We start from the raw sequence: 14,637 nt of genomic DNA, 5'->3' as shown, positions 1-14,637 counted from the left end.
CAGCTAAATTGAAAACTAGCTTCAAACATGGATCATACTCTAACCTAAAAACAGAGCAAGAGTCAAAGCTACAATCAAAACAAGCAAGAGTTCCATTACCAATGCAAGACTCACTACTTGCTCCAAACAAACTTTGTTTCTAGTGCTGCCTTGAAGGGCACAAGAGAAACACTGTATAATAATCTCCCTGGACACTCAGTGGCAGATTTAAAGGTGACAGTCCTGAAACAAAGAAATTTCAAAAACCAAATGGAGAGAGAAATCTCTGAATTGCAATCTATTTGCAAATTTGACTCCATTAACCAAGGATTACACAGAGACTGGGAACGGCTCGCAGCTTACAAAGGTAGCTTCTCTGCCCTGGGTGTTAATATCTTCCCATTAGACTCTGACAAAGGCTCACATCCCCCTGTTTGATCTGACTTGTTTTTTCCTCTTTTGATAAGTACTATTCATACTGAGCCATTTGCACCTTGCTGAATAGACCTTGTCAGCTCTGGCCCGCCCCCTTTATGGGGACCCCACTCTTTAAATACCCCTCTGAAACCACCCTCCCACTCATGCACCTGATGAAGTGAGTCTTTGCCCACGAAAGCTTATGCTCCAAAATATCTGTTAGTCTATAAGGTGCCACAAGACTTCTTGTTGTTCTGTATAAGAAAAGGAAAATAGGTATGGGGTAAACTCCCTGTTAGCTGCTCATGTTCGCTGTTTGCCTTGTAACCTAACCCTGTGTTTCATAACATTTATTATTCTTTCATTCATTTTAGTAAAGGTTTTAACAATTTGGCATTGTTCTCATTTAAAGTGTCCTTGCCATGCAACTCAAGATTCCTTTTCCAAAATAGAACTTTCTGTAGCCAGAATTGGGACAGGAACCTAAATATCTTCTGGTTAGAGGAGGTTAGTGGTGAGCCATAATCCCTACCCCATAAATTCAGGTCAATGACATGCTGTAACCTCGTCTCACTGCCCATCCCTGTGTAGCTGCATGCAGCTGTCATGCCAGACCTAAGTGCCCCAACAGGTGGGTTTGGGACTCGAAGTTAGTGGAGAAAACATAGCCCATGTGTTTAAAGATTAAGGGAACAAGCTCCTTAATCTTGTGCTTGGGCCTTTGATATTTCTGTCCCTGTGTCCTTGTTCCCATCTTCTAGCACAGGTTGATATTTTCATCTATAGTATTCATCAAGGGTACATAAGAGTGGAACTATAAAATGGTTAGCTGTGTTTAGAGTGATGGTGTTTGTCACATGAAATTACAGCAGACAGATGGATCCATACTTGATTGTAAAGTCACTTGTTTGTAGGTAGATGAAGAATTCCTTGGCCTGTAGCAGTTGATTGAAGGGCATACTTGTTCTAGGGAGAAGCACTCAGACTTGGTTTATTATCCCTGTGTGGATCCAGGTTCTAAACATGTGGAAATGCATCTGAATAATTGGAGGAGAACATTTGAAATTGAGTAGGAGACTTAGGAAGGGTAATTCTGCTCGTTTGTTTAGAGACCCTTTGCTTTCATCTGAAGCCTCTGGCACTGGCATCTTCTCAAGCCAAACAACTGGTAGATGACCCAATGCCTGACCTTAGAGTGCAAGCCCTTGTCTTCCTGAATGTACCATAGTGAATCCAATATTCATTAGCATAGAAAATGTGTCTGGAGTAGAGTCCACTTGACTTTAGTGTACAGATACATTCCCACTCAGTGTTTTGTTAACAGGGCTGTGCCTGGTGGAGAGACACTCTCCTGTAATGTGAATGGTGTTTTTGGTATTATGGTGGAACTGCATATGGGAACAAACTACCCTGAGCACATCTTATCCTGTCCTGAGTGCCTGCCACCCATGCAGGAGGAAAGCCCTGGGCTCCTTCAGAGAGACTCTCTCTCTGTGCATACCAAAAGATGTGCTGGTTCTGGGGACTGATCTGGGCTGAGTTCCCTAACTTTCCTTATGATGTGGAGCTGTATAAATGGGGTGATTTGGATAGGATTGGGTCTGTTTAGTGCATTCTGAGACCACTAAGGCAGGTCCCCAAATCAGAGATCTTCCAGGGTGGCTTTCCCAGTGCTCTGAACTTGCCAGCCAAGTAAGAATTTCACTTTGTTCTACACTGTTTCTCCATGCAGGATCAAGGCAACAGGCAGCCCTGATAGCTGGTATTGTCATCCCATTACTCCTATTGCTCTGCATCACCTGCTGTTGCTGTTGCTGTTGCTGTGGAACCAGCCAGTTGGACGCCAGAGACAGGTATGGCAGCTCCTTGTTTGTTATGGAAAAAAAAAAAAAAAAAGGGAGACTACTCAGCTGGCTCCCCACCCCAGCCAATCCCATGGCTGGGGCTGCCAAGGCGACGGTACTCAGTACTAGCAAGTACTGGCACTGAAAAAGCCCTGCCAAAAAGTGTCAAGTGCTGTAGAAATGTGTCTGCAAAAAAGAAGAGCCACTTGCTTGAGACTCAGTGCTCCTGAGATGTCCTAGAAGCAAGAGAAAATATTTCTGGTCAATTAAAATTATCCACAAGGCAAATAGAGTTATTAACATCTTTCTTGGGTTCTATTGCCTGGCAGGGAATTACTTCAGAATTGCATGTTACTTCAGTATACTTTTCCTTATTTGACACGTCATTCTGTATACAGGATAAATTATCCCATGACTCAAAGGCTTCAGGACTTGGTCAGAAATGGGGCTGCCCCATATGCGGGCTTCCACTAAACACATTTCAGCTCCATGTCTCAGCATGACAAGAGAGCACTCTGTTGAACTGGAAAGCCAGTCTCCTCTGATCCACATTTCTGTTCTTTCTTTCTGAGGATGGCTGTTGTTGATGGTGATGCAGTCTTCAGAATGAAGCATCGTGTGCAGGGGGTGCTGGCAAATCTCAGTTCCATGTTACCTTGCCTCTCACTTAGGGGCTATAAGCTTCCCCGAGTCACAGGTAAGAGCAGGATTATTTGCATTAATCCGATTGATGCACTCTTTGTTATGCTCTGCTTCGTCTGTGTCTTCAGAGCTCTTCAGAGTAGGAACTATATCTCATTACATTCACAATGTAAGTGCCATAGGGTGCAAATGAACAAGCTGTGCCAGGTGACTGCCCCACAGAACATGCAGGCTGTGGCATCCCTGATACCGTACAGACTAGAACATAGGCAGACCACTATGGGGTACTGAGAGATGGATTCTTCTCATATTCTTGCTTCTCTTCCAGTGTCTCACTATGACACAGAGATTCCCTTCAATCCCAGCTTCATTGAACCACCTTCTGCAGCCTGGGCCTCAGACAGCTCCTTCTCCTCCTCCTTTGACACTGATGATGAAGGCCCAGCCTACTGTATCCCTGCCAGAGAAGGTAATGCTGACCAGTTATCTCATCATTTCCTTAGGACTTTCCCCGTTTCCTTTGCTCTGTGGTGCTGAAAGTCACCCCTGTGCAGAGCGCCAATGGGATGCACCTGCTCATTGCATGAATGCGTATGGGGAGGGGCTTGTCATACACACAGGCCCCCATTATATTTAGTTCTTTATATTCCTTTCCATATGGGGAGGCTGAGCTCTGCTTCAGGCCTTCCCATCAGTTTAGTGTAAAATGGAAGTATACTGTGGTATGTGCCAGAGCTACATGTCCCCACAATTCAGTCCCTCTAATAAGTTTGGAGCTCGTGCAGCTGTTTGTGCTTCCATAGCTCCTGCAGTTAAGACCCCCTTGAAGGCATCAGTGCATAATGCTTAACTCAGCACTCATGTCACCAAGCTAGACCCAAGACGGGGAGTAAATAAGGCAGTGCAAACCCCAAGGGTGCCAATTCTGGATAGTTTATTCCAGCAATGGGGAACCTATGGCCCACAGGACAGATCTGGCCTCACCACTTCCCTTGATTTGGCCTGCAGCGAAGCTCAGGGTTTCCCTTCCCTCCCTGCAGTGGGGAAAGCCAGTGCTAGTGTTCCAGCCCCACTGCAAGTCTACCTACCTTGCCCCCTCCACCGCAGTGCTGGAGCACTAGTGCTGACTTGCACTGCTGCAGTGGGGAAGGGAAGCCCCAGGCCTTGCCCTGGACTGGATCAAGGGACCCCGGGACTGGATCTGGCTGGAGGGTGAGGGAGCTCTGGCACCCTGAATGTGTCTGTGTGTCATCTGGTTGGTTGGTTGTTTCTCTGGGGCCAGGCCACTGAGGTGCGTGTTCATTTGTTTGGGGTTTCTTTGCTTCGCACAGGTATGTGGCCCCGAATGATTTTTATGTGGGTCAGAGGTCCTTGATAGCAAGAAGTTTTCCCACCCTGACCTAGTCGCTAGAAGCTCCTGGTCAAGGCGAAGGGGATAAAGGCCACGTGCTCTAATCTTGGGCCCTGAGCCAAGGAGAAGCCAGTCAGTGTGCTGGTGACTTAGCTCTGGGAAGCCTGAGGGCAGAGTAGAGGAGCAACCTAACTATCCTTCCCTTCCTTCGTTCTCTAGACGTTCCTGCAGCACGCAGCTTTGAGCTTCAAGAGGGCAGCTCTAAGTGTCACGAATTTCCTGACGCATCAGCATTTAACTCTGAGGATGTCTCCCAGCCTTCCACGATCCCCCGCACATCCAGCATTGCCAGAGCTAAGAGGCCCTCAGTGTCTTTTGCAGAAGGAACCAAATTTGGCCCTCAGTGTGGAAAAGGCTCAGTGGAGACACCGAATACCACTCGGAAGCCCAAAGCCTCCTGGGGTCTCACCAAACTTCCTTCTCACCAGTCCCATGCTGAGCCAGAGGAGAGGCCCCAGCAGGGTGGGTCGGCAGGTGACTGTTATGAAAACACAGAACCCATCCTTGAGGCTGAGGACTGTCACTGGCCCTCCCCCACAAATACCCCAGGAGGTTGCTGGAAGGCAGGGTCCAGTGGCAGACATGTGGCCCAGAGAGTCGAGGCCCTTGAGGCAGCGTTGCATCCAAATACTATAGGTGTTACGGGGAAGGAGCAGCATGTCACAACCATTTATGTGACTGTGGGGACAGCAGGCCGAGTGGCCAAGCCCAATGAGAGTGCCAGTGGAGGCAGAGAGGGGACAGTGCAGGCTGTACTGAAACGCTTGGGTAGCTTCCAGAGAGTAAAAAGGGTGTTCAGGGAGGAGCCCACAGTGAGGAAAAACACGGAAAGCATCCAGAAACCTCCCCGCAGGACCCAGGGCCCAGAAAGGGACTCCAGAGACCCATTAGCCCAGACAGTCCCTCCACACAAGGAGAGCTCCCAGCTAACAGGTCTGGAGCCCTCTGAGTTACCTGAGCTTCTCACAGATAGACACCAGATTGATGCTCCTGTGAGGAGACAACCTCTCCACCCTTCATCTCCTGTATTTAAAAAGCTAGAGGCCCAGGAAGAAGAATCTGAGGTCACAGGGGACCCCAAGAAGAGTGACAGCCTTGAAGAAGCCAGACGCCTAGAAACAAATGAGCAGGCTGTTGTTGAGGATGAACCAAAATATGAAAATGTGTCTCCAAATTGCTGTACTTCATATGAGTCTCTTGCTACCTCCCCTGACTGTGAGGCCAACACCTGAAAACCACCCTGGCACCCAAATCCTGCCTCTATTGCAGAACTGTGTTTGTCATCATGATGGAGGTGTGGCCAGAGACAGCAGTGCACATCGCAGGGCAGGCCACGAGTGACTGGAGAGTGCTAGGTATGCAACGTCTGTTCTTTGGGGCACCCAGAATTTTACCTCCCAGAATGCCACATGAACTAGACAGTTGCCTGTTATGACCATTAAATCGGTGTGTGTCCTGCAGAGTTGGGTTCTGCATTGTATGTTAATATTCAAATAAGGCAACTTGCCCTCCTGGCTTCCATATTGGTCTTGCCATGGCAGGACTGCGCTGCAGACAAGTCAGTTCAGACACCTGCAATACAAGTGATATGTTCATTTGGTGACTGCTCTTAGCTTGCTGGACTGACCAGCAAGACAAGGTCATGTCTGAGGAAAACAGCAGCCATGTGAGGTTCAGGAGTCTGAATGGTGGTGGAGTGCCACAGACAGCTGATGCACATGAAGTGTCATGATCCTTGACAGGTTACCTCTCCTTTGAGTCAGGTACTTATATGGGCCCTGTCACTGGCGGGCACCCACTGCTACTGCTGCCTGCTCATGCCCTCTGGGGGATTAGCTCTGTATTAGGCTGGGCTTTGGCCGTACCTCTTGTCTGCCACTCAAGGGGCTCCTTCCTTATGACTTGACCCCTCAGCTTGGTTGCCATGTTTGTTTCCTCTTCCAAGGATGGGAGGCATGTCAAAGTTACTTCATATGAAATTACAGTCTTCTGATTCTGTTGCAGCTATGCCACTTCTCCAGCTGGTAGGGACCTGGGCCCACCTCTACTCTGATTCCCAGCTCTGGGGCCCTTTTCTTGGCAGCCAAACTCTGACTACTCCACACGTTGCTGCATTTCCCCTCGGTCTTGCCTACCTCTGGGTTTGTCAGCCCAAACTCCCCCCTCCCAGTGAGTAACTAGGTTACTTTCCTATAGCCCCAGACATAGCTTCCTTACCCCAGGGAGCGACTGCAGACTCCTTCCCTATAGCCCACTGTCTGCAGCTGTGTCTACACATGCACGCTACTTCGAAGTAGCAGCACTAACTTCGAAATAGCGCCCGTCACGGCTACACGTGTTGAGCGCTATTTCGATGTTAACATCGACGTTAGGCAGCGAGACGTCGAAGTCGCTAACCCCATGAGGGGATGGGAATAGCACCCTACTTCGACGTTCAACGTCAAAGTAGGGAACGTGTAGTCATTGCGTGTCCCGCAACATCGAAATTGCGGGGTCCTCCATGGCGGCCATCAGCTGAGGGGTTGAGAGACGCTCTCTCTCCAGCCCCTGCGGGGATCTATGGTCACCGTGTGCAGCAGCCCTTAGCCCAGGGCTTCTGGCTGCTGCTGCTGCAGCTGGGGGTCCGTGCTGCATGCACAGGGTCTGCAACCAGTTGTTGGCTCTGTGGATCTTGTGCTGTTTAGTGCAAGTGTGTCTGGGAGGGGCCCTTTAAGGGAGCGGCTTGCTGTTGAGTCCACCCTGTGACCCTGTCAGCAGCTGTGCCTGGCACCCTTATTTCGATGTGTGCTACTTTGGCGTGTAGACGTTCCTCGCAGCGCCTATTTTGATGTGGTGCTGCGCAACGTCGATGTTGAACATCGACATTGCCAGCCGTGGAGAATGGGTAGACGTTATTCATCGAAATAGCCTATTTCGATGTCTCCACATCGAAATAGGCTACTTCGAAGTAGGCTTCACATATAGACGTAGCTTGCCTGTGTAGGCCTAACCCAGCTTGTTCCTCCTCAGCTGGTCTTCAGGTAGGGGCTGCTTAGCCACCTGAATCTCCTCAGCCTTGGCTTGCTGGGTTAATTAATCCCCTTCTCTGTGTTAATCTTTTCAGGGCAGCTGTGGGTGAGCCACCCTTCACAGGGCCCCATCTCTAGTGTGTCACAGCCCTCACAATAACTAATGAATTTTACCGTCTCAGCCCCATCTTAGGAAAATGCCCTTAGTCCCAGGCTACAGCAGGGAATCTGAGGCTCAGTCTATGTCTACAGTACAGGCCTTAAAGCAGCACAGTTAGGATACTGTTGTTAGAGCCCTGCAGCTGCATCCGGGGATAACCATGGATTTGCGGGACTCTAGATATTTTTGTTTCTGCTTCTATACCTGCAAAAATGATCCGCTGATATCCATGTTCTTATATCCAAATGCCCCTGGATATAAAGCAGTGAATTTTCAGGGCTCTAACCATCATGCTGCTGCAATGTCACAGCATAGAAGCTTATGGTGATGTGTGGTGTTTTTTGATCACTGTAGGAACTTCACTGCTTGATAGTAGCTAAACTGATGGGACCATTTTTCCACTGACCTGATTGCCTTTTTGCAGGGAATTAACGTCATCATAGATACAGCATTCAGGACTGTGGATTTTTCACATCCCCTGACCACTGTCGCCATATTGGTTTAACTTTTAAGTGTAGACCAGGTCACAGAAACTAAAGGACTTGACTAAGGTCACATAGAGCATCTGTGGCAGAGCTAAGGCTTGAACCCATGTCTCAAAACCAGCCTTCTTACCTCTCCTGGTTACAGGGAGTCTCTTCCAATCTTTGCCTGGCTCTCGACCCAAATCTGCAAGGACGATTTTGCCTGCAGCCTCCCACGGCTCTTGGTAGGAGACAGAGAGGGATCAGTGCCCCCTGCCCCGCTCCCAACACCTCAGCTGGCAACACAAAGACCAGAGCAGACCTTATGCACAAGCAAAAAAATTGTCTGCTTGGGACTTGCATCCTCTAGCCCCACATGCACTTGGGCACTTTGCGGCTCCCAGGCCAACCCTATTCCCCTGCCGGGTGGAGGAAAATAACAGACTGCTAGCTCCTACCATCCATACACTTCCGAAGGCAGGGAGCAGTGGCTTGGCTTTCCATTCAGGGGACTTGCCAAACAGTGAGAATGACTATAATGCTGAGAAGTCCTGTGGCACCTTATAGACTAACATATTTTGGAGCATAACCTTTCATGGGCAAAGGCCCGCTTTGTGTCATATGGATATGACAAAGTGGGTCTTTGCCAACAAAAGCTTATGCTCCAAAATATCTGTAAGGTGCCACAGGACTTCTCATTGCTTTTGTGGATACAGACTAACCCAGCTACCCCTCTGATACTCATAGTGCTGAGTGCTCCAAGGTCATCGCCCATACAGCCCAAGGGACACCTGCTGAGAGCAGCAGCTACATCTCCCTCTCTGAGTACCTTCAGTTGCTCTCCACAAGTATGTCAGGCTTTTTGTCTGTTTCTCTTGCTCACTCAGTGGCACTGACAGGACCAGCAGAAAATCCTAAAATTAGAAGTTCCAACTGGGAAGTGGGAGAGAAATCATTAACTTTTATCTAATTGGATTGTCATTTCTATTAATTATCACTTTGAACCATACACTGTCAACACATGCCTCAAACACAAACACCATTGGGAGAACAGGACAGCCCTGTGCACTCAACAGCCCACAAACAAGATGAAGTGGGCTGAGAACCCTCAGTGCTAAGGGAGCTAAGAGCAAAGTGAAAACAGTTCACTTGATTACCTGACTAATGAAAGATGTGGTATTAGGCCTCTCAGAAATACTTGAAATAGGTCATAATTGAAGGTGCCAAGTCCAAAGAACATTTATGGGACTGAGCTGGATTTGGGTTGATTTCTTCAAAGTGAATTTTTTTCTTTTGTGTTAATCTGAGTGAGGCAGAAGCCTCTGAATGTAAACAGTTCTTAAGTGCAATGAGACAGACTAAAATGAGCTCAGTACCACAAAAACAAAGACGTTACCAAAAATAGCCTCAGAGTTTAAGGGTGACTCAACTTTGCTGTCCTGTGCATTGTTTCAGTTTCTTGTTTAATTCTTGAATGTCATGTATAGAGCTGAACATGCAGAGACAATAACAGCAGTAAAAATAGCTGTGGGGGAGGGACAGCTTGGGAATGTGTCAGTGTGACTGACTTCTCAGTTGTCTTTTTTAATCCTTATGCTGCTCTCAGTGATCTGAAAGACATTGAATTTTTGTTTTTGGACTTGTTAAAATGCTTTCAAGTAGCCAAAGCTTGCACAAGAGATTTGGTCAGAGCTTTTAGTTCTTTTTCCTTCTAGTAGAACTTCTCCAGGCAGGAGAGTCCTTGTGTGCCTTGGAGCCATTATTTCCTCATTGGTGAGAGAGGAGAATTTCGTATCAAGGTGTTTCTTGGTTTTCAGACTAATAGCTGTAGTTTGTTTAAGCACCTTTGCTACATGCCCTGAAGTTTGCTTGACAAGAATAGTAGCCACAGTTTGCGGGAGCTGGAATTTAGTGCTGTAGTGTTACTCCAGTAGAATCCTCGCTTTGTGCATGCCCCATGTGACCTTTTTGGTATGTTATTGGCTTCTTTTTTTTTTAAATATTTTATTACAGATACAGAAATGCAACCAAATAAGCTCCGTATACAGACGTTTTTCTGATCAGAATGGGTTAGTTTGATCCACTGAGCAGCATTACAGCATTTACTCTGATGGTAGAAATTAATTGCATGTGACCTATTGCATGTGCAGAATAGCTGCCAGCAATTAGACTGTCTTTCCTGTCAAGCAGACAGCTGTCAAGCTTGATGAGCTCTTCGCCATAATAGGAATGTGTTCTGTGTTCAAGGATCTAATTTGCTAAGCCTGGTGTTTCCCAGGTAAGAGGCCTGGACACAAAGATATTGTGTTTCCACTGGCTCATGCTTCCACAGCACACAGAGGTGGGGAGATAGATGGGTTGTCAGCCCACACTTTCCATACACAGAGATACAACCATGTTGATTTATTTTTTATAAGGCTAGTTCTAATGGCATTGTGTCAGTGCTTGTATGCTGCATGTAGGAGATTTATGACCCTAGGACCCATGATGCGCAGGACTAGTTCCTCATGTGGGTCCTTTTTATTATTGTACTTCTGGTCCTCTAAATTCCACCAACCCTAACCCTTTTTAGTGCTAATCAATTAGTGACAATTAGATACACAGATAAACAAAGCTGTGTTGGTGCTCTCAGCTCTTGGAGCAGTCGAGAGATGTTTTATTTGGTTGGCATTACAGTGATAATTTTGAGAAGGGAGCCTAGAGTGAGAGACTCAGACATACAAAAGTAGCAAAGATGGGTCACATCTTGGGCCTCAGCTTTCTCAGGCTAACCCTCCTGTGGAGTCATCTCCTGCTCTGCAGGCTCTTGGATTTTACAGTGATGGGCACGGTGGGAAAACATGCTCAATTGAATGATTCTTCTGTGTTCAGACTGGTTACAAAACATCAGGGATCTTGATTTCAGTGCATTAGCCTCCTGCTCTCTTCTTGCCATCAGTGACAGTGGCTTCTGAGCAATAGTCATCATAGCCACTAGCACTGCCCACATCACACCCATCACCTTCGAAGTCATGCAGGCCCTTCTCAGGCCAAATACCCACTGATGAGGACAGGGCTGGTCCATGATTCAAAGACATCCAAATAGTTGCCTGCAAAAGTGCACCTGCCAATAGGGCCTGGAAGATGATCTGGCTGAGAAAATCGGGTCAGCACCAGAATGATCTACAGCAGCAGAGACACACCTGCCCTATTTGCCTTAATTGAGAATATAATCCCAGCCAGCATGTCCCAAGTACAGAAACAGCCCAGGTATGTATTGTGCACTGACTTCCTCATAGACAAATTCTAATGACAAGCAATACACGGTTTGGGTAGAGGTCCCTATAGAAAATAAACTGAAGGTGAATGGGTCATCCCTGCTGATTTTTTTCTGGGCCCTGAGCCTAACTGCACAAAGGAGAAGAATCCACTTAAGAATTTTAAACAGGTCACTGACAAAAATGAAGCAGTTTCTAGAGAAGGGTGGATGGGGAGGTGGAATAGGGAGAGGACAGGGCTGGTTGGATATAAACTCTGCAAAAAATTAGAAAATTAAAAAGACAGTAGAAAAATAGCAGCATTCTTGTGAGTCAAGATAACTCCTGCTGATCGTGTAAGTGTGGATGTTTACAGGGGTTTGTTGTCCCCACCATTGGTTTCACTAAAGATATTACCCATTTTTTTATTCCTGATCATATCTCAGAGAATTGCTACAATGAGCCCATCTTTGGAATGTCTGAAAACTAAGCTGGCTTGAGACTAGAGGCAGCTGATCTGTATGTGTTTATGGGAGAGAGTGAACAAAGGGTTGTAGTTTTCATCACAAGTTTTAGCCTGGGATTGTGATGCTACAGGACAGTGACAACAGTTTTGTAAACATGATAAATCCATAGGCCAGCGCATCATATTGTTGGCCTGACTGCTTTCTCACCCCCAGATGGCAGGTGGATGAAGGATCGTTGGAAAGTTATGTACAGAAATTTGTGGCACAGCTGTGGTGGTGGATTGCATATAGCACAGCAGAGTTAAGTTGGGCCCTGATGCTGTTAGTTCAGTTTATAGTTTGGTCTCTTAGCTTGTACATTCAGTGGCAAAAATCAGCAGAGGTGCAATTCCACTGATAATGGCAAGTGCAGAAGCTAGTGTAGACAGGGCTTTGGCATCTCACCACACCCTTACCTAGCTTTGCTTTGGGTCATGGGTTGGTGTCCCAGTGGACAAAAGCACTTACCTTGTTTGCCATAGTACTCATGCTGTTGCTTGTACTGGTGAAATTAGTGCTGGGAAACAGATTCTCACAATATGATAGAAAATACATTTTCAGTATATCACTTGCATACACATGCTAATGCGCAGACCCATTCAATCCATCCACAACTACCCTGGAAGGAAACTCCATCTCATCGTGTTACTCTGGAATTTTTCCAGCAGGTGGAGCAAACACAGCAGGAAATTCAGAGGTCAGTGCCCAATGGCTGCTACTGTTTTCCATTTAGATGGTGGTAAAAGAAGGTCCCCAGGCTGGAAAATCTGATATCATCTTACAAACACATCATCAGGTGTTTTTTGTCTGTTACAAGTAAACCAACATAAGATGACATTAAAAATATGAAACTTTAAATTAAACTCTGTTTTCATAATGGGTTCAGGATTGGACCTAGCGTTAGTGAACAGTGGAGGGGGAACTTTTTTAAAGCCAGTAGGACTTTTACTATTGATTGAGTTAAGAGAGGACCTACAGGTTGTCACTACAAGTTTCATTACACAGAGCTGTGATGTAACTTGGAGGTATTCTTTATAAAAGCATTATCTTTGAAATCTACCCTTCACCCTTCCACAGGGGTAAAGAATTTCAGCTTTGCAAACAGAGATCAGAAGGAAAGGATAGGCCACATTTTAGTTCTCCCAACATGAAATGCATCTCAGCACTTAAAGTTGCCTGGTTCTGACAGTCTAAATTAATAGTTTAGATTTGAATATTATGTATTGAGGATAAATGAAAAGATAGTTACATGGGCCTCAGAAAGCACTACCTGTTCTATCAGAAACCAGGGGTGTGTCTAAATTTGCATTCCTCTTTTGAAAGAGGCATGCAAATGAGGTAAATTGAAAATGCAAAGGAAGTAGAAATTTGCATATTTGGCACCTAATTTGCATATTCTAATTTCAAAATGGCTTCTTTTGAAAGAAGAAAGCCAGTGTAGACGCTGCTCTTTCGAAAGTAAACCCATCTTTGAAAGAATCCTTCTTACCATTAAATAAAGAGAAGAAGGATTCTTTCCAAGATGGGTTTACTTTCGAAAGAGCAGCGTCTACACTGGCTCTCTTCTTTCAAAAGAGGCTCTTTCAAAATTAGATATGCAAATGAGATGCCAATATGCAAATTTTACCTCATTTGCATTTTTATTTACCTCAGCTGCATGCCTCTTTCGAAAGAAGCAATGAGGGGTCCCATGGCAACTTATAGACTAACAGAAATATATGAGACTAACAGAAATGTATGAGCATAAGCTTTCGTGGGCAAAGACCCACTTCATCAGATGCAGGTAGTGGAAATTTGCAGAGGCAGGTATAAATAGGCAGGCCAGAGCAAGGCTGGAGACAATGAGGTTAACTCAGTCAGGGAGGGTGAGGCCTACTACCAGCAGTTGATCTGGGGGTGTGAACACCAAGAGAGGAGAAACTGCTTTTGAATTTAGCTAGCCATTCACAGTCATTGTTTAATCCTGAGCTGAGGGTGTCAAATTTGCAGATGAAATGCAGCTCAGCAGTTTCTCTTTGGAGTCTGGTTTTAAAATTTTTTTGCTGTAGGATAGCTACTTTTAAATCTGTTACTGTGTGTCCTGGGAGATTGAAGTATTCTCCTCCAGGCTTTTGTACATTGCCATTTCTGATATCCGACTTGTGTGCAGTATTAACTAGGAAGAGGTCATTAGAGATTTTGGCAAGAGTAGGGTCAGTGGCACACAAGAGGCAGAAGCCAGACTGGAGAAGGTCTAGGATGAAATTGGAGAGTGAGCTCTCTGGGCAGTGATTGTAGACAGTGTGTTCAGTGAGCTTAGAGAAGACCAGGAGAAGGGCTGGTAGTTGGTGAGGCAGATAGTGGCAGGCCGAGGAGGCTTTCTAAAGACAGGATAAACTAAAGAACATTTGTGAAGGGAGAGAACCAGAGGAGTAGACGCAAAATAGAACAGGAAACGGTTTGGAGTGGAGTCACTAGGGCAAGTACCAGGCGTCAGAGGAGGAGAGAAGATGAGAAACATGCCTGTGATGGGAGAAGGAAGCAGAAGTTGTTGAAATGGGGGGAGGGTGAAGGATATGTCATCTTTTGCCAGCTATTCTGGAAAAAAATTGGTAAGATGTGAGGAGAGAAAAGTGAAGGCAGTAGAAGAGGAGCCCTCGTGTGAGTCAGAGGTGGTGGAAGGGTTTCTGCATTTGTTAGTATGGGGGCCATTTAAGTTGGAGAAGCAGGGTTGCCATCTTAGATGGACCAGATGCCATTGCAGCAAATGGTGTACAGTCCATCCAGTAAGGAGAATTGGCAACCCTTGGGAGAAACAGAGTTGTTTAGGAAGGAAGATGGCAGAGAATTGATTTGAAAGGGAGAAAGTCAGCCTGATGGCAGGGTTTCTGTTAGGGGACGCTCCACAGTGAGAACAGGAGCAGAGGAAGCCAGTGTTGTGTGAGCCAGTGCTGGGGGCTGTCAGGGTGGAATAGAGGGCCACAAATTATG

General features: G+C 46.4%; 1 protein-coding gene across 2 annotated transcripts in view; it reads left to right on the top strand.

The window, feature by feature from the left end:
* The window catches only part of SCARF1 (scavenger receptor class F member 1), a 29,614-nt gene extending 23,238 nt beyond the window's left edge, over window positions 1-6,376 (top strand). For both annotated transcript variants that reach the window (XM_075013489.1, XM_075013488.1), the window contains exons 9-12: window positions 2,129-2,249; window positions 2,813-2,937; window positions 3,211-3,351; window positions 4,453-6,376. In XM_075013489.1, the coding sequence (XP_074869590.1) occupies window positions 2,129-2,249; window positions 2,813-2,937; window positions 3,211-3,351; window positions 4,453-5,525 (1,460 nt within the window). In that variant the 3' untranslated portion in view covers window positions 5,526-6,376. The remainder of the gene's footprint in view (window positions 1-2,128; window positions 2,250-2,812; window positions 2,938-3,210; window positions 3,352-4,452) is intronic.
* The last annotated feature ends 8,261 nt before the right edge of the window (window positions 6,377-14,637 follow it).

Source organism: Carettochelys insculpta, chromosome 19, assembly GCF_033958435.1.
Source record: "Carettochelys insculpta isolate YL-2023 chromosome 19, ASM3395843v1, whole genome shotgun sequence".
Taxonomy (NCBI): domain Eukaryota; kingdom Metazoa; phylum Chordata; order Testudines; family Carettochelyidae; genus Carettochelys; species Carettochelys insculpta.
Note: the sequence above shows the minus strand (reverse complement) of the source record. Positions and strands in the feature narration are given on the sequence as shown.